The sequence below is a fragment of the Cinclus cinclus genome, chromosome 15 (assembly GCF_963662255.1).
Source record: "Cinclus cinclus chromosome 15, bCinCin1.1, whole genome shotgun sequence".
Taxonomy (NCBI): Eukaryota; Metazoa; Chordata; class Aves; order Passeriformes; family Cinclidae; genus Cinclus; species Cinclus cinclus.
In genome coordinates this window covers 15,518,098-15,538,212 of record NC_085060.1, presented here as the reverse complement: position 1 = coordinate 15,538,212, position 20,115 = coordinate 15,518,098, and the positions used below count along the sequence as shown (strand labels likewise).

General features: G+C 47.9%; 1 protein-coding gene across 1 annotated transcript; it reads left to right on the top strand.

Annotated features, from left to right (window-relative positions):
* Positions 1-771: 771 nt before the first annotated feature.
* On the top strand, positions 772-16,077 carry POF1B (POF1B actin binding protein). Its single transcript, XM_062503027.1, has 14 exons — positions 772-1,119; positions 6,209-6,247; positions 6,644-6,745; positions 8,099-8,266; positions 9,041-9,171; positions 10,134-10,161; positions 10,982-11,056; positions 13,266-13,358; positions 14,028-14,141; positions 14,290-14,442; positions 14,553-14,663; positions 15,288-15,416; positions 15,694-15,767; positions 15,855-16,077. The coding sequence occupies exons 1-14, from the start codon at positions 772-774 to the stop codon at positions 16,075-16,077; spliced, it is 1,788 nt and encodes a 595-aa protein (XP_062359011.1).
* Positions 16,078-20,115: the final 4,038 nt, after the last annotated feature.

Below are 20,115 nucleotides of genomic sequence, written 5' to 3'. Positions count from 1 at the left end.
TTGAGGCTGGTGAGGCCCTGGCACAGGTATGCCCAGAGCTGCTTTGGCTTTTCCATCTCTGGCAATGTCCAAGGCCAGGTTGGACAGCGGATAGTGGAAGGGGTCCCTGCACACATCTCAGGGTGGAACTGAATGAAGCTTTGAACCCAGACCATGCTGGGATGCTCAGAGCCGTTGGTCACTGCCGGCAGCCCGTGCTCTGCAGTGCAGGGGTGCAGGTGCAGGGATGCAGGTACAGGGATGCAGATGCAGGGATGCAGGTACAGGGATGCAGATGCAGGGATGCAGGTACAGGGATGCAGGTGCAGGGGTGCAGGTGCAGAACGAGCTCCTTTCCCGGGCAGCTGCTGCTGCAGGCAGAGCCTCCTGCGAGCCGGCAAAAGCGACCGCGGCTCCTGCGGGTGGGAAAGGCTCTGCGGCCAAGTTCGTAACCTCCCGTGAAAAGAATGCGTAACTTCATTTGAGCAGCAGATAACTATGGGTTTACACTCTCCCTACACACGTTGTAAAGAGAACAACAGCAAAGGGCTTTACTGAGCGGCGTGTGGCTTTTTCTCCCAGTGCTTGGTGGTGTTTCTCCGCGGTGCTGTACCGGGAGCGCGGTGGGTGCGGAGCCCGTTCCGGGCAGGTGCCGGTGTCGGGGCCGGTGTCGATGCCGGTGCCGCAGCCGGGCCCGGCCCGGGGCGGGGTCAGCCCGGGGCTCCCCGCCCAAGGCGCGGCCCGCGCAGGTAAAGCCGGAGCGGCCCCGCCAGCGCCCGCAGTCCCGCCGCGATGTTCGGGGTGCAGCAACAGCTGCAGCCGCCCGCGCTGCCCCCGCACCTCCCGCAGCAGCAGCAGCAGCAGCAGCAGCAGCAGCACCACTACTACCGGCGGCAGCAGCACTACAGCACCCTGCCCGCCCGCCGGGCCTGCCCCGAGCCGCCGGCCTGCCCCGAGCCCCCGCCGTGCCCGGAGCCGCCGCGGCCGCTGCCCTGCCTGGACCCGGCTCCGCACCAGCAGCAGGACGTGCCCTACGACCGGGTGCGCACCTACGGGCCGGGCTGCCGCCGGGTCAGCACCTCCTGCTCCTCCCGGGCCGCCTCGCCGCTGGACTGCGGCCACGGCTGCGACCCGCCACAGGTACGGACCGGACCGGGATAAAGGGCCGCTGCCGGCCGGGAACCCGGCTCCTGCCCGGCCCCTCGGTTCTGTTCCCTGCCCGGCCCGCTCCTGCCCGGGCCGTCGAAGCCGGAGCCCGTCCCCGGGGCTGTTCCCACAGGGTCGCAGGGCCGGGCCGTCTCCCCGGGGGTTGGACGGGTCCGGCCGCGGCCCCTCCGCTCTCCCCGCTCGGTTTCCCCCGTGGAAAAGCCGTTCTGGCCGCTCTCCGCCGCCCGCAGCCTCACCGGGCTGTCCCCGGCTCACTGGCACCGGCCCCAGCGCGGTGTCGCCCTTTCCCACCCTTTTCTTTTCCCCCTTTTCCCCGCAGAACGCCGCCTTTGCCGGTTCTGTCCGGTCCCCCCCGCGGGCGCTGCTCCCTTCCCAGGCCGGGATGTCCCCGCACGGCTCTGCTGCCCTGGGGCTGCTCGTGTAAACACCGCACCAAGCCCCTGTGCTGATCGGTTCTCTTTGAATCCGTGGGGCTTAGTAAGGCCCGCGACTGAGGTGCTGGAAAGCCCTCACAGTGCAGTTCAGCAGGTTTGTTGTGTGTGTATCCAAGGCATGGCTTGAAAGGTTTGGTGGAATTTAAGGCCGTTATAACACGTGCAAGTGGCATATTAAAACCAGAAACCAATAGCTTAAGAACAGATTTGACTGCAAAACCAGCAAGGAGATGGGAATTTTTTCTCAAACCATTTTTTCCTCATACAGCAGAATATCATTAACATCGATAGGATTGCTCTGCTGTACTCAAATGGCAACGTACATTTAGTTCAAGATGAACACTTACTGAGTTTTCTTTCCTGTGTTGTATTTACCTGTCAAAAAGAATCTGGATTAAGACCAATACAAGATCTGAATTCCTTTCAAAGCAGTATTTGCATAGTTTGAAGGCTGCCTTCCTCTCCAGGATGATTTATGTAAATCCTGGGAAGTGATCGAGCAGCTGTGCTAATGCAAGGACAAGAGGAAATAGCCTCAAGTTGTGCTAGCAGAGGTTTAGGTTGGATATTAGGAAAAATTTCTTCATGGAATGGTTGGTTAAACATTGGAACACGCTGCCAAGGGAATTGGTGGACTCACCATCCCTGGGAATGTTCAAAAATGTGTGGATGGGGCACTTGAAGACATGGTTGAGTGGTGGCCTTGGCAGTGCTGGGGGACAGTTGGACTCGATGATCTTGGTGAGTTTTTCCAGCCTGCACGAGTCTGTAATAACATTGGCTTTGTAGGAGTTGGTAATGGCAGAGCCATTCCTTCTGTAGCCTTAATCCTCTTTTGCAAGATGTAGGGCAGGAGTGTAAACACAGGTCTCTCACCTCCCAGATAAGTGATCTGCTCAGCTAGGCTGGATGATAGTCTGGATTGCAGTTAATTAATTAAATATTCATTGGCATAAACACTGCAGTCCCAGGCTTCTTCTGCCTAGATAAGTACATGAACAAGGATTACAGACTCAAATGCTGTCGCTACTCTATGGAGGTTGTTTAATTTTCAACATCTGTTTTAGTCACTGCATTATGTCCTGCTGATGAAAACTAATTTCTTGCTGAAGTGTTTTGCTGGACGAGACTTTAAAGACAAGAGGGTGTAGCTCAGTCAGACTCTGTGTGGGTTGCAGTTTCAGTGGTGGAGAAGGAAGGTGCCTAATACAGATTATTAGTAAGTTATTAAAGCAGAAAACAGTAACAAACAGGGAAGTCAGCAGGGAGGAGGCAGAAGTGGCACACTTGGGGCTGAATGGGAGTTGCCAGAGAGAAGCTCTGGGAGGAGTGTAGGACATTCCCAAAGATTGGATCAGTTGCCCTTTGAGCCCATTGTGTAGGGCAACATGAAATGAATAATGGGTCGATACCAAACTCACATCTGTGTTTGCTGTAATGGGAGAATTTGGGGTTAGTGGCAGCCCAGAGCTGCAGTTTCAGCTCTGTACTGCTGTTAAAGCAAAGGGCTGTCTTTGAGCAATACTTAATTTGCTTCTGCAGAGCTTGTGTGTATTAGCAATAACAGACATGTACATCCCTGTTGATACAGTGCTAGTCCCCAGTCATGTGGCTGGGGTGTGCTCTTGTGTTTATGTGCACTTTTAATGAGCTGGAGAGAGGGAGAATTTGAAATTGCTGTGTGCATAGAGCACTTGTTCTGGTACGTTTTGTGGTTCAGGATTCAGGGCTTTTTTACTTTCTTGGTGTAACTTTGTTCTTGGAGTAATTCACAGCAAATTTTGCTCTGTTTGTTCTAAATGAGAAGTGTTTGGAATAAATTCCCTTCCAGTGTGGCTAATGTGTATGAATCCCTTCTCCATGGTTGTGAAAAGATAATTTATGTAGTGGTACATGTAAAATGTTTGCAGAGGGCAAAACCCTGACAGATTCGTAGAGGTTCTCAGTCCATGTGAGGAATTTTGGGAGTCAGATGTTTGTGTGGCTGGGCTCAGTTCTGTGACGTGCAAAGGGCTGCCATGAAAATGGTGTAATATTAACCAGCTTTAGGGTTGGTCTGTGTTGTAACACAGCCTGCCATTTCCCCATTTCACCTGCCAACTGGAACTCATAAATTATGAGCAGATGACTGGATTGCTTGTAATTAGCAAGACAATGTGTTGTGGATAAAGGCCTTTGACATAGATGAAATTCTCACTTTCATCTCTGGGTTGGCTGAAGCCAGGGGTAACCTGTTGAAATTAAGACTGAACTGATTGCTTCTGCATAAAATTGGCACATAGTAAGGATAAATCTATCAAATGCTTAATCTAAAATAAAAATATCTTATTTAAAAATCTTAAAGACTAGCAAAAATGTTCACAGAAGTTGTAGTGTTACCTTTTAAAATTCTCCTTATACGCCCCATGGCAGGGTGCTGGAAGGGGAAGAACTTTAAAATCCCCTTCAACCCAAAGCATTCTGTGATTCTGTAAAACAGACCCAGACTGACTGGTCAGGCTCTCATAAATTCCAAACCCAGTCATGCCATCGAAACCCACAACAGCACTGGGCTTTCCCTTTGCAATCCCACCTTCCCCTTCCTTCTCCCAGTGAGAAAACGCTGCACCTCCAAACACTGCATCTTTGACTGCTTGGAGGGAGCAGCCTGAGCTATGCCCCTTGGGAATGCTGGAAAATGGGACCAGCCCAAGATCCCTTTCCATGGCAGTGTCCCCACTGCTGGGGGACAACTCCAGAGCCCTGGAGGTGGCACCTCCTTGTGCAGAGCCCCAAGCTGTGTGTGGGCAATCCAGGCTGGCACAGACAAAGCGGTTTTTTTTTGCCTCTTGGTCCCCTCCCAGCCTGTGCCAGTCCAGCCTGCTTGGCTGGAATGGGAGAAAGGGCAGGCAAATCCATGTTTGTAAAGCACTTCTTTGAAAATGAAAGAGTTTGGGTATCTTAAAAATAAACATAATTTTATCCAGGCAAAGCATTCTTAGGTTCTGTATAATACTGCATCTACAATGAGACTGTCCTTGTGAATATTATAAAGGTCTGTTTCAACTTAAAATGCTCCAGACTCCTCCGTTGTGGGTTTATTATACTCTGAGACACCCTGGATGTATTAATCCTCCCTAAGCTTTGAGTTAGTCCTGGCACGTTTGCCCAGCCTTTCAGCAAGTCCCAAGGCCGTTGTTCAGTGTGACACAGTGGCCCTGTGTTGTCCCTGTGCTGGCATGAAGCACTACCTGCTGTCCCACTGCTGTCCCACTGCTGTCCCACTGCTGTCCCACTGCTGTCCCACTGCTGTCCCACTGCTGTCCCACTGCTGTCCCACGTCACAGCTCCAGCACGGACACCGGGCTCGGGCTGTGCCTGCTCTGACCCTGGACCAGTGGCTCTTCCTTTGCTGAGTATTTCACTTTTTAGTTCCAGTTCTGCAGGTGGTGGTGGTGGTGCAGGATTAGGCTGCATGTTCCACTTGTCTGTGCTCTCTCTTCTCTGTGTCCTGTCCCCAGAGCCCTGCTGGCACCTGGGGTGGCAGCAGCACTCAGCAGCTCCCCAAGTTTCTGCAACAGTTTTAATTTTGAAATTTCTTAATTACTTTGACTGCTGCAAAAACAGTTTCTTTTTTACTTCTATTTCTCTTTCCTGGTGCTGTTGCTGTTGTGATTCACTCTGGGGAGGTTTGGAAAACTGTTCCAGGCTTCCTAAACTTATGCAACGGTTGACAGGAAACCTGACCTACTTCAGAGCTGCTCTCACCTGGCTGACAGTGTGTCTGAGACTGAACTGCAACAACAAAAACTTCCCCCTGGCTTTGGGGAAGAAATGATTCATTATGAAAATTGGAGGTTTGTGCTGTGAGGGAGAATAAACTGTGCTGCAAACTGACAGATTGCCCCATACTTGGATTGGGTTCAGTGAGAGCTCTGCTTGTCTGGGTGAAGACCTGGATGTGAAGAGTTGAAGCAATGTGTGATTTATTACAACTGGTGGAGGACAGTGTCTGCAATTGCTTCTAGACAGGTCTGGGGCAAAACCTGAAGAAATCTATTAGAAAACAAAGCTGCTGCCAGGGACAGATTTTTGTAATTTAAAGAGGTGCATCTCATTTTTCATTCAGGAATGTGTAGATGTTCCATGTAAGCATCATTCCCAAAGGTGGCAGCTGTGGAGTTGTGTGCACTGGATGTGACCCACTGGGTTGTTGGGCAGCTCCTCTGCCTGTTCACTACTGAGCTTAAGCAAAATCTGAATTTTCATACCTTGGTGAAACAAAGAGTATGATGCATCTCTATCTATGGCTGCTGAGTTTGATGTGTAATGTAAAAAAACAAAAATAAAAGAGGGGACTGGAACAGGGGCATGGGATCCAGGTTTGATTTGTAGCCTGTTCTGCTGCACTTTAAGAAAATATGGGCTCATTCCTTCAGACCTGCAAAGAGGGCATTGAGAAAACCCAGCTCTTAAAATGCAGTGGTAGATTGTATCCTGCTGTGCTGTACATGAACCAGTTCCTTCGGGGTTTGTTGGCCCTGGGTTTAAAACATCTCTAGCCAATGTCCATAATCAGATTCCTCTGCCAGAAAAGGTGTTAGAGGTTGGAGTGCAGTAATCTCTGAAGCTTTTTTCCTTCCTTGCAGGGCACCATTCGCAGGATCATTATTGAGAACCCGGATCAGGTAGGGAAACTGTGCTGGACTTCCCTCAGCTCCTCCCTGGGGATGATAAACACTCTGAGAGCACACAGCTCACATCTCTGAGGGTGAGAGATGGAATTATGAAGAGTTGAAAACACTGAAGAATGGCTATTCAGGCTCCTACCTCTCAGCAGTTAAATCTTTATTAATACTGATTAATAATTATTAATACTGATTACTGTTTCTACTGTATTTGTTTCACATAGTCCCTATGCAAGCACAGCCACTTTGCTCCCAAATGGACACACACTCACATGTTCACATCCTAAAGGGCATCTCATGTATCTTTAAATTATCTATTTTTCAGTCAAAATTACACTAATCCTGAGTTTCCTGTTTGACAAGATTTATGGATATTTTTATTTATGTGTTTTACAGGAGCCATTATCTCCTTTTCTTAGAGGGGCCAGTTTCTCTCCTGGAAATAATGTCATCTATGAAAAGACAATAAGAAAATACGAGCTATTAAATCCTCTTCAAGTAAGTTGGGTGTTCATATTATCTATTGCAAGAAGAAAATGGAGATGGTAGCAGGAAATTGTTTGTGGGTTGGGTTGGTTCTGTATTTTTTTGGTTTTGTTAGGAGTAGCTGCCAACCTGAGCACTGCCTTGCTGTGATCTAGGATACATTCCTAAAGTAAATGGAGCAATATTTAAGGGGAGCAGAAGGTGGAATATTTGTCGTGTTTCTCCTGAGAATTTTTTATTAACTAACAATGAAAACTGCTGTCGTATTTCTAATTCTGTCAGTCTATATCTGAATAGTGGCTGTGAATTAGTTTTTTGCAGTAGCTTAGGAAAAAAAATTAAAGCACAATTTTTTTTACTAACTCTTCAAAATATATATTTGGCAAACCTGTCTGCAGTTTCATCTCACAATTGGTGTTTTGTCAATAGCAAAAATATTGTTCCATTTTTGTGCTCTGAAACATTTCCAGCACGAAAAAAAATTGAAATTTAGCATATCTCTGAGTGATTTGCCTGTGTTTTTTTTTACTTTGTTTTTTAAAACTGAACTTTTCATGCCTCTCTAGATTTTAGACAGCTGAATTCTCTGTGATGTCTAATCTCTGAAGTGGAAAGGGGAAAAAATTGTAATTATAACAGTTTTTCTTTCTGCAGATGATGTACAAAGAAAAGAATAAAAAATTATAGAGTTTAGCCCTGAAAACCATAGTTTCACTTCTGTTTCTTGTTATGTGTTTAGATTTAGGTCAAATCAGGAATGTAGTTTTAAAGGAAATTTTCATGTGCAATGGGACATCTGCCTTAGGAAAGGTTTTTCACCAGTGCTCCTCACTGGCAGCTACTAAAATTGGAAGGAAAATTGGTGAATTACAACCCTGCACTATGAAAGTGTGAGGCAAACTCCATAACTTCAGTTAGGTATAAAAGCAGTTTTATTTGGATCATTAAAACATCTGAAACCACCACCAGCACTGCCAGTCACAGACAGTGTCACAGTCACATTGGCTATTGAGGTTGATTTCCCTCTCCATGCAGTGTCCAGCACTAACAGGTCCTTCCTTCCCTATCCCAGAGAGGCTTTTCTCTCTCCATGCAGTGTCCAGCACTGACAGGTCCTTCCCTGTGCCAGAGAGGCTTTTCCCTCTCCATGCAGTGTCCAGCACTGACAGGTCCTTCCCTATCCCAGAGAGGCTTTTCCCTCTCCATGCAGTGTCCAGCACTAACAGGTCCTTCCTTCCCTATCCCAGAGAGGCTTTTCTCTCTCCATGCAGTGTCCAGCACTGACAGGTCCTTCCCTATCCCAGAGAGGCTTTTCCCTCTCCATGCAGTGTCCAGCACTGACAGGTCCTTCCTTCCCCGTGCCAGGAGCGGCAGTTCCAGGCGTGCCCGGCGGAGCAGTGCCCGCAGTGCCCCGCGCTCACCCAGCAGTGCCAGCAGACACAGACGGGCGCTCCCTGCGAGCTGTGCCCGGGCCCGGGCAGCGACGAGTGCCGAGCACACCCCGTGAGGAGGGGCACGGCCCGTCCCGAGCTGGTGAGAGCTCCGCTCTTTGTTCTGGGCGCGGTTTGTTCTTAGGCGGGACGGAACTCGGCTCGGCGGGTGAGCGGGTTTATGGCTCTGCAGTCTCCAGAGGTTTGTGCTGGACTCCGAGCACCGCGGCTTTGTCACCGAGCACGGTCTGTGTGTCTGTCTGGGACTGCCCAAGGCTTTCTCACGTGCTGTTGTGGGGAAGGGCTGTTCGTGGAACTGCATTTCTCCTTGTCACAGACCAGTGCTCAGGCGTGCAGTGACTGAGATCAGCCCGTGGTGTTTAACTGTGCTCAGTCTCACCGGGCTGTTTGGTTTTGTTTTTCTTTACTCAGCAATTCACTTGGGGTTTCGCCTGTCAGTCTGAGGGATGCACAGCCTCTGCTTTGAAGGAAACGCGCATTGCTCTATAACCTCAGCAAACATCAGCTCAGGGTTCCTTTCCTCCCATGCTGATCAACCAGGGTTTCAAATATATTTCAATTTGATGCAAAAGTTGTTGACACAGATTCAGTGGGAGCACAAAAGGAGCTTCCTGGTGTACCTGTAGCCTGTTAGTGCAGCTGGGGAGGGAGTGCAGCAGGTCCCTCCTGTGCACCCAGTCGTTGTTTGGGTGACAAAGACAAACAGCCTGGGGATCTCGGTGTCAGACCTGTGCAGAACCTTCCAGAGCTTGGCGCTCCCATCAGCCAGCTCAGGACACTCAGCTTTTTCATGTTCATGTTCATCTTTCATCCCGAGAAGGGGTCCTGTTCTGATGTCCTGCCTGTCTCCTGCCAGGTGAGCTGCCCCCAGGACACCCCTGAGCAGCTGGACTGTCGCTTCTTTGGGGAGCTGCTGGCCGAGCTGCACCGCAAGAGCACTGACCTGTACAGCTGCTTGCTGCAGCACGTGGAGAAGATTGGGACAAGGTATTGCCACTGGATCTGCCATTCCTGTGTCCCAGACATCCAGCACTGCACAGCCGACAGGGACAGTGTTGTTTGTGAATTGGTTGTGCTCTTTGTTTCTTCTGGACAGCTAGAATTGACTGGATTTTTTACATGTTCATCTGATTTGCAAGTAACTGAGAAATGCTTTAAGCCAAAGAAATTTATTGAATTTGATGCTTAAGAATTGTGTGGCCCACATGTGTTTGAACATTGAGCAAACAACTTACAGCACACTCTGGTACATACTTCATGACACAATTCTATTGCTGTGTCCTGAAGAAACAACCCAAATGTCCAAATTTCCTCTGTCCTGTTGTGATGTTGTGTCATGGATTAAAGGACAGCCACCACGAGGCATAAAGCTCAGTCTCTACATCCAAATGAACATTAAGCACATTTTCTGCAGAGCCCTGCAGACTATCTGTGGGTAGAAGTGAGAGTCACAGCAGGCAGTGCCCTGCACAACCTCCCCCCTTCCCTCCCAATCACCCTCATTCCTCCCCCTCACTCCCGATCTTGGCCGGTGCTTTCCAAGGTCACTGAATAAGGAAAATGGTCCTGTAGCAGGGGAAAAAGGGAATTTAACCCTCACAGAAACGTTGACAGGGCCGAGTCAACACTTGGGGCAGGGCAGTGCATTGCAGCAGAGCTGTGGGCAAACCATTACCCAGGCAATTAAGGGAGTAATTGGGTTAACTGCCCGTAATTGGGATAAGTGCCCAAAGGACTGGGGATAGTCAGCCTGTGTTAGCCCTGCTCCTGAAGGACTCCAGCCTCCCCAGGAATTCCTCCACAGGGGGAAGGTCATGACTCTTCAGCTGATAAAGACCCTGCCTTGCTCTCTACTGTCCAGATAATCTTTAGTGGTGAATATGGACCTGAATCCTGACAGTTCTCCAGCAGCTGTGAGTTAACACATCCTTGGATTTTGTGTTTTACAGGAACCACGACATCGAATTCACGTGCCAGGTAAGGTCCAGGCTGTCCCCTGACACTGGTGGGGGGAGGGTTCAAGCAAATTAAGCCAAAGCAGATGAAATAAAGGAAGCTGGTCTTTGTTAATGCTTCCTTCTTGGTAAAAACATTCAGAGCCTGAAAACTACTGCCAGGCAGGTATTTGCAAATGTGATAATACTGAGAGGAGACTTCAAGAACTTGCATTATTCCAGTATGAGAGTCAAAATTTGGAAGTCTCTCTTGCTGTTCCAATAATGGCTTCACTGGAAGATGACTTACAGGTACGTGTGTTTTTATAATGTGTTTTTTGCAAAGGCTCTTTCACTCCCTGGCCAGTGAAGCTGCTGCTGAGCAGCAGGTGCTGCACCTTTGAATGCATTCAGTGTGAATGGGGCAGAAATACCTGTCCAGGGTTCACCTGCAGGAAGCAAATGCCACTGAATCCTGGCAGCATCTCCTGGTGGTCATCTGGGGTTTATTGGCAGCCCATTCAGAAACACGAGGTTTTGCCCCACCATAAACTACTGGGAGTTGTTGTAGCATCAGCTGTTAATTCCTGAGAGAGGATTGGTTTGAATAGTGCTTTTAAATGTTAAATTTAAGATTTGAATATATGCTTCATGTATCACTTTATCTCACTTTGTACATGGCCCACATACAAAAGACTTTGGAAGTTTTCTGGATAGACTTTGATCTATTTTTGTTCTTATTTGCCTTGTACTAAGGATGTTTTTCATAGCAGAGCTGTGTAATTAATGAAGAAACCACATTACTATCTACCAGGCAAAATTCTTAATCAAGATGTCTCCCCTTTCTTCCCTTCTTTGCTTAGACTGAAGATATTGAAGAATTAATTCCCAAAGGACTGTCTGAGGCAACAAAGCAGCAGATTCGTTATCTCCTCCAGGTATGGGAGCTCGGCAGCCTGTGGGAGCTGGGAGCAGTAGGAGGTGGCTCACACACAGGAGGGGCTTGGTACCTTACACCCTTCACTCTCTTCCCTCATCCCACTGATTCTGCAGTGAAGGGGCTGGAATGGTGGCTTTAAGGGAAGTGCCACAGTCCACTTGTGTGTTTTAAACTGAGCTTTGCTGGGGCTTTCCTGCAGTTTCACTGGAAACTGTCTTGGCTTTGGACCACTGACAGGAGAACAGAGACCTTTTATCTTTCTGTGCTGTGTATTAAGGCTTTACTTTAAAAGCCAAACACAAAACAGGAGGTGCTAAAAACCCAGAAGCAGAGCCTGAATCCCACCTGCTCCCAGCCCAACCCCGTGGCTGGGCATGGAGCAGGGAGGGAGGGGTGGGCAGGGAGCTGAAGAACCAGCCCAGGACAAAGCCCTTCACACCTGAACCAAAACAGGAATGGTTCCATTTGTTGGCAGATGCCAAAAGCACAGCTCAGCACTCAGAGCTGCCTTTGCCAGGCAGGTGTGTCAGAGCAGGATCCAGGGCAGCCTCAGCAGGAGTGTCCTGATCTGGGCTCCCTCAGGTACGGGGAGGGTGATCCTACCTGGGAGCTACACCTTGGAATCACTTCCTGGTAAAAAAATTCCAATGAAATGAAGTTAGGAAGGAAGCAGCCTGGTCTGAGTTTGCAGTTGCCCTGCTGTGACCTCCCACCTCCCCCATCCCTTCCAGCTGGAATTATTCTGTGTTTCTGCTACAAGGAGGATGGACATCAGCCCTGAATATTCCATGGCCTCATGCTGGCACACTGTCCTGAGAGGCTGGTTCAGCTCCAGGTGAAAAAGCTGGAACAGGCATTTCCTGTTGTCCCTGTGTCCAGCTGGTTTTCCATCCTCACAGCTGTGATTATAAACTTCAGCCAAAGTGGCTTTTGGGGAACCAGGTGTTGTCAGGATCCATCCAGAGTGCTCTCAGACCCCCTGGACACCAGGACAGAGCTGGGAGGGAAGGGTTTGCACAGCCCAGCATCCCGAGCTGAGAATGCCCAGAGGCTCCTCTAAAGACACAGAGAATCCCCCTGGAGAAGCACATGGCACCTCTGGGATTTAGCAACCTCTAGCACTAAGCAAGTGCTGAGGGGGGTCTTACTCTACATTTTTATCCCTAAATTTTATCTTTTGACTCAATTCCTTCTTTCAAACTACTCTTTAGCATATTACAGAATAAAACCGACAAAACCATAAGGCAAAAGTGAAATTCCACTTGAATTCCAAAACAAAAGCAAAAAGGTGAGTTACATTAGGAATGAAGTCTCAGTCACACCATGGCACCAGTGGGGATAAAAAACTGGACAAGAGCCAATCTGCATATGGATAGAGAGCATGAGAGCTCATCCTTCCAAGTTAAGGGAACACACAGGAGGGTTTCACTGTAGTCTGGACAGGAAGAAACCACAGCTCTTGCACAGAATATTCAGCCCTTCCACAGGAGTCACAACTTGAGCAGTTATTTTGTGTGTCCTTTCAAAGTCTATTTTTCTTCTTTTAAGTATTATAAATGTATCATGAAATGCAACAATTTTATGTTTTCACCTGAATCAATACACAGCTATTAGAGGCTCTAAAATTAACATTCCAAAGGAGACCAGTGTTGGGCTGTGGTCACTTCTGGTTTTCTTTTTCATCCAGGTGACTCCTTTCATCTTTGGGATCTTTTTCCTTTTAAAGGGAGGAGTTGGTTGTGTGAGCTTTTGTAATTTAAATTGCTAAAAATGTTAATTAAATTCCCTTACCCTTGAGCCCAAAGCTTTGCCAGATCTCAAACATGACTCATTCCTCTGTGCCTTTTCAGGCAGGGCAGTAACTTCTAAAAATCAGTGTAAGCACAAAGCTTTGAAAGCTCAAATAATTGTGCAGTACTAACACATTTATTTTTCCCTTTATTGGTGTACAAAGGCAGTTCCTACCCTGTTGTTCCTTCCACTTTTAACAACGTTGTCCTCTGTTACAAGGCAGAAATTGAACACTGGCAGTACCAAGTGCAATGAAAATGTTTCCTGTAGAAACTGTGGGCACTTCAAAGGACTTGCAATGGTTTTAGAAGTTACTGTCAGCTGTAAAGCAGTTTCTGTTCTACCTCTTGTCAGGCATACTGTAAACAAAGCTGCCTAATTAATCCCAATTATCCTTTTAATTTCTCCCCTCCCAGATGAGAGCGACATCAGACAAATCCCTGAGACTTGTGCTTTCCACATTCAAGAATCTGCGTGAGGAGCTCTGCCATTTGCAGGATGACCTGGGGGTGAGTCCTGTTCCTCCCTGCCCATGGCTCATCCCTCCTGGCATGCTCTTCATCCTAGCTGGCAGCAGGAGTCCAGGGTTGGCATTCCAGGCATTCCACACAGTGGCTGTGCTGGTGGCAGTGGCCGCTCTGTCAGTGCCTTGAGGGGGCTGGATGGACACGGGTGGCTTTGGCAGCTCCAGGGGCTCTCTGGCCTTCAGCCATCCCAGCCCTGTGCCTGTGGATGCAGACAGCAGACAATTCCTGCTGGGGAAGCAGCAGTGTTCCCCATACCACTCCAAGTGCTTGGCAATGCTGGGAATGTGACAGCATTGTCCTGGAAAATGCAAAGTTGAGGGTGGAGTTTGAACTTGAGCAGGGAACAAGGAGTCTGTGCAGTGGGCTTAGTTTTCGGGTGGTTTTTGTTTGTTTGGGTTTTTTTGTTGGCTTCTATTTAAATTGTTTCTGGGACAGACTGGAAGGGCAGTGTCCAGGATCCTAGTGCTCACCACCCAGCACAAAGCCACAGGCACTACAGTGTGTGCTGTGTACCTAAACCCCAAACTTTGAAGAAGGTTGAGCATTCTTCAGTTCTAAATCATCCCTTTATTAATGACAGAGTGTGCTGCACTTTAGGGGAAGAGTTTACTGAAAAATTGCAGCTTTTGACTGTAAACTTTTGTCCTGCAGAAGCTGGAAACTGACAATGTCTTGCTGAAGAAGGATTTGGCTTTTAAGGATTCTCAAGTGAAAGAATATGAAACAATGCTGGCTTCTCTGAGGGAGAACAATCGTCAGCAGCAGGTGAATCGAGAAACGTTTTCAGCATCATTCCAGGCAGCCAAAATGGGGGCAACTTGGTTGACTTTTGGGTACTCTGAGTACTTGCTTTGAGTGTGATGCTGTTCCTCCCCTGAGGAATTCCATGTGCTCATTGCCCCTGTACTTTCAGCAAGGGCTGAGGGACAGCAGTGCCAGGTGCCGCTCCCTGGAGGAACAGCTGCTGTCCCTGCGGCTCAGCGAGGGGGACAAGGACTGCCAGCTGAAGGAGCTGGAGTACAGCAAGAGGGCCCTGGAGCAGGAGATCCAGAGCCTCAAGCTGCAGGTGAGGGCTCACCTGGCTGGGTGCAGAAGCTGAGTCCCAGACTCGGGGATCAGTGTAGGAAAACAATGATGAAAACTCTTTGTACAATAAAAACGGGCTCTTTGCTGCAGAGCTGCTCCAGCCCAAGCCTGCAGACCACGACGGACGAGCTCTCCAGCCGCTACGTGGAGATGATCAACAACCTGAGGGAGGACAAGGACAGGGAGATCCGCAGCCTCAGGGTAAGGGGCTCTGCTGGCACTGCCTGTGTGGCACTGCAGGGACAGCTGCTCCTGCAGTCACAGCAGCACTCATCTACCACTGGCACTTTTTGGTGTCTTCTGGTTGTGCAGTTACTTCACTCATAAACACTGGTGATGGTTTGAAACCTTTATAGTATAACATAAAACTGTGATTTACAAAAGACCTGATCATTCTTTACATGAAAAAATTAGGGGTCAATCTGATTAGCAGGCTGTCTAAAAGGATATTTTGTGTGTCTTGATAATATAAGAAATTAGTCCAAGGGATGCTAATAGGAAGCAAAAATAAATCCTAGTCACAGCTCTGTGTAGGAAATGTCTGTCATGGAAATGAGTGGTAAAAGTCTCCAGTCCTGAAAGCCAATTCAACTGTTCAATGTTGGTTTAGCTTTAGAATTATAAAATCACTAAATTAATACTGGGTAGCATTCAGTCCAATTAGCACTTTCTGAATTTACTGTGTGGCTCAGCTTCCTGACCTGAAAATCCCTGGGTCTCACTGTTGATGGTGTTAATGAAATGCCACCCCTGGAGCCCTGGGTCGGTGCTGAGGGGCCTTGCCCAGAGCCCCCCACACCTGAGAGCTCCTGCCTTGTTCTGCAGTCCCAGCTGTGCCAGTTCCAGCAGGACATAACCAGGAGAGAGGGGAGCAACAGTGACTTGCAAATGAGGCTGCATGAGCTGACATCGCTGCTGGAGGACAAAGAGGCTTTTATTAAACAACAGCAAGAGGTAAAATAATACAAATTATTTCTCTTCTAAGGGTTTTGTGTTTAAGCCTCCGGTTACTGTGTAGGTGGAACCTTACCGGGCAGTCCCTTGTCCTCTCCTGGCTCAGGAAAGGGGGTTAGCATTTGTTCTGACTGAATGCTGTTCCTCTGCCAGCCTTCTGGAAGGGCAGATTTTCAGACTGTTGAGACAAATTTCTGCAAATATTTTGTTGTGGCTTTAGTGAACTGATAATTCAAAAAGCATTACTTCTTATAGTGTTTGCTTTTGGTTTTCTCAGGAGCTCTTCAGACTGAAGCATGAGAAGTTATCTGGCAGTCAGTCCCCTGGGGTGACAGCCATCATCACTAAAAAGTAATGTGTTATTCACCTTTTTAACAATACATCCTTTTGGACTTGCCTTTGTTTGGGCTCTGTTAAGCAATCTACTGAACTCTGCAGGTACAGGAATCAGTATCCTATTCTGGGTCTCCTGTCTGATGACTACAAGGTCACATCACCTGTCAATAAATCACAAACGATTGTAATTGAGAGGACTGGGGAGATCTGGAAACACGTAAGTTTACCTGGAGATGGACTGTTCCCTCTGCAGGCCCTAAGTGTTCAATTTAACTTCAAAGCAAGTATTACCCAAACTGACAGCTCAGAGATGCCCTCGTGGTAATTTAACGCAAAAAGCAAAGTGACTGACTGCAGCTAGGGAATTCTCCTGGCTCTTGGGTGCAGGCAGTAATTGGTGGGTGTGGTACAAATAAAACCTTTTGTTGTTTTCTCTGGCACGTAATTACCCTGAACAAAAGCGGCAGCGTTGCTCCAACACCGGCCCCGGGGTGTTGCTGTGCTGGGCAGGTAGGCAGGGACTGTGTCCTGCTGTGCTCTCAGGTGAGGAGGGATCTGGGAGGGCTGTGCTTTGCATTAGGAGCTTTAATGACTCCAAGCTATTACTGAAACATACAAAGCACCACATCCCTGAAACTCACCTTGAAGCCAGGGCAGTGACCCAGGAATGCAGAAGAGTGGTGACATTGTAAGGAGTGATTCAGAGTAAAAACAGAAAACAGGGCTGCAGAAGCTATTTCTGGTACAGGCAGGGCTCATGGTGCCAAGTCTGGTTACAAGGTAAAGGCTGGAGAAATGGCCAAGCAGGGGTGGTGGTGGCTGCAGGCACAAGGTCACAGCAGCACCTGGACACAACCACGGGGGGTACAGCCAGGGGACAGTTCTGTCACAGCCTGAGCAGATGCACGTAACACATCTGGCATGTTCCTCAAGGGGACCTTGCCTGCAGCAGGATTAAGAAAGCAAAAGGCTCAGGTCACTGACAAAGAGCAGAGTTTTATTACTGATCCCTAAACCTCACCCAGGTGCATTGCAACCTAGTGCAATGTCAAGCAATGAAACTTCAATAGAGAAATTAAGAAGTGTTTGGTACAGAGGAAAAGTTCACTGGTCCCCTTGGACACTGTACAAGAGAAAACAATTAAATGAGATGCTTTATGGGAGGTAGTTTTGTTTCATAAGAGGAACAGGTCTGTGTATTTCTCCTAACAAGCTGCTTGTTTCTTTTAGGAATGAGAGAAACCTCAGAGCTGCTCCAAGGAGTTCACAACCACTAAAACTGCTTTACTTTCTGCTCTTCTGCATCCAAAAAAGGTTCAGTCTGATAGTGAGGAAGGCTGGGAAAACATTAAGGACTCACTTTTCCCTCGGAAGAGTGGGATGCTCTCCCTCTGTGGACTTCAGCTGTTCTTGACTAGTTCCTGCTCTTCAGCCAGTCCTGAGGCAATCTAGGAGACAAAAGGAAGACACCTGAAACCTTTTCTTCTTGGTCCTTGTAGCCATGTTCTGTCTCTTCATGCTGAGAGTGGGAATGACCCCGATGTCAGTTCCACCCCTCCCACAGCTGCTTTCAGTGCAGAGTCCCGGGCTGCATGGGAACTTCAAAAATACCTCACTGGGAACGGCTCCTTACCTTGCACCTGCCTCTGTCTGGGAAGCTCGGACACAAAGGACAAAACTTACATCAAACTCAGCTTCTGACCTGGCAAATGCCAGCAGGACCCAGTTCAGTGAAGGGCTGGGCCAAAGCTCATTTTAGAGAATGTTTCTGACCTCAGGTGATACACTTTCAGCCCCAAACCAGCTGTAAGTATTTATTTGCTGTGCTTCAAATTTTCAAGAACTTAGTATATTTTTATATAGAAGAACTTTGTGTGAAAATAACTCATGGACTAAATTTCCTTATCAGATTAACCTGCCATTTACAATTTCTGCTCCTTGCAGGACCACAGAAATTCTTTCACACTGATTTTGGTGTTCATGATTCAGTAGTTGTCTGAGCAACAGCACAGAGACTCACAGGGAAAGTTTGCAATGCTGCAATCCAAAGGTGCTCTTCTATCGCAGGGTTCTTGCTTTGCTTTCCTGCTGCAGCCGTGTATTTCTGTTCCCAGATACTACAGACCCCAGGCAGTGTTTAATGGGGAAAGAATGCTGGAGGCTAACTGTAACCATGAAATAAACCCAAGTCTAACTCTCTGCATCATTGTCTGTCTGGAAACATGTTGTGTACAGCTGGAGGGGTTGGTGGTGTCTTGCTCCTCTCCATGAATCTTTACAAGTGAAGGAAAAGGGCTGGCTCCCTTTTCTGGCTGCTGCTGCCAGCTGTGCTTCAGGTAATGCTGGCTGTCCAGCTGGCCTTGTGCTCTTCAGGAGTGTGCAAAGAGCCACGAGTAAAACCTGTTCCTGCTGCTGCTCTTTGAGTGTGTCCAGCCTGAGATGGGTCTGCAGTTTCACCAGCCCCGACCCCCCCTGCAGCCTGGCTTTACAGAAAGGCTTTAATGCGTTAAATACCCTCATTTGGAAGATGAGTGCCTTACCCCTCTGCATAGATTAATTATTCTAGAAAAGATTCTAAAGCAACCCTTTTTTCTGCAGAGCAGTGAACAAAAGGTACATCCATGCTCACAGCTAATGTGCTCCTGCCATGGGACAATGTCAGTGCAATAAATAGTTTTAGTTACACTGTCAGCAAAAATCTTTTCACCTTTGGTGATCTTAAACACAAAAAGGACTAACAGAAGAAGAATCCCATGTTTGTTTAATGCCATCAGAGTTACCTGTGCAGGTGTCTGGGTGCAGGTGCTCCTTGTGCTCCAGGGGGCTGGGGCTTTCCCATAGCTGGGATGGAGCTACAAAGAGCAGAAATGGGAGTTATTAATGGCCACAGCTGCTGCTGGCTCATCCCAGCCATGGATGTGCTGAGCAGTGACACCAACCTGTATCTCCTTCACTCCATGGCACAGCACAGGGCACACAGGGAACTCCCTTAAGGAGGGACAGGGCTCAGGCCAGGAGCTGCTGTGCGTAGAGAGACAATTCCATGGCAAAGGCCACCATCAGGTAAATGCTCTTTTCAAATCCAGCTGGTCCATCCCAGTGGAAACACCATCCTAGAGCAGCCAGAAAAGCTGCACTCTGCTCAGAAAAAGCCCAGGTTGCTGCTCAGGCCAGCCAGCTCTCTGTCCTGGGGGAAGCAAGGACAGCTCCTCAGAGAATCTGAAGATCACCAGACCCTGTAAATGCTACAGAGCAGAGGCTGTAACTCCACTTGTACTCAGAGAAAACACAAAGCAATGAATGGTTGTCAAAAAGCTGTGAATTAAGACTAGTAGATAAAGCATAGGGCCATGTATTTATAGGCTGGTTTTGTTTTCAAACACTATGTATTAAAAAGCGAATTTAGTATTTTTTGTACTATGAAGTACCTGTTACTGTGGGCTCAGCTGTCCCCTCTCTGCTGTGAAACTGGACCTGATTTATCTAATGTGGTTTCTGCTGGAGTTTACAGAAACTGATTTTCTCATTTACTCAGCTCTCTAAGTCCTGGTAAGAAGAATTTTACTTTAGCTCATTTCCCACCTCAATTTCAAGAAGGTCCACTAAGACTTCAACATTTTTTTCCAGGAACAAATTACAAAAAAGTCAGACGCTATTTACTTTATATAATTGCAACAACATACATTCTGCCCTGTCTTTATCTGCCAGAATGCAGAGTCTTGTTTTGCAGTGAAAAGGAGAAAACTTGTCTTCTTTGTTTTGACTGACCTTTTTGAAGTGTTGAAGTTTCTCTGCCTCAGCTGTAAAATAAAAGCCAAGGAGAGCCCTGGGTGGTAAGTCCCTGACAACTCCAGCAGCCACCAGCCCACACCTAGCACCTCACCTTTACCTCCAGAGTTCTGCTGCAGCTCTTCCATGTTTTTTCCTCTAATTTATTACCTTTAATTGTGGGCAGTTGAAACCTGAGGAAAAAAAAACACAGCTGGTGATCAGGATATGAATCACTTTTAACTGCACCTGCCAGCCCAGTAAAAAGCTGTACCAAACAGATCTGACATTTCAGAGCATTGTGAGCCCTGCACACCTTTGTGAGGCTCTGGTTGCTTAAGCACCCCGACCTGTCACAGCTCTCAAATATTTCCTGGGAAAGGACACTGAGAAGGATTTGGAAACTGTCCCTCAAACTGCTGAGGATTCAGGTAGCATTTTATCCTTGCATTTCAGAAGATTTAAAACACCACTTCCTAATAAAATCTTATGTCAAGAACAGCAACTGACCTCCTGCTTTGATGCAGAACAATTAATTACCTGATTATTTGGTCTGTCTGCAGGGTGGAAAAATGAGCCAGCACAGCCATGGGCA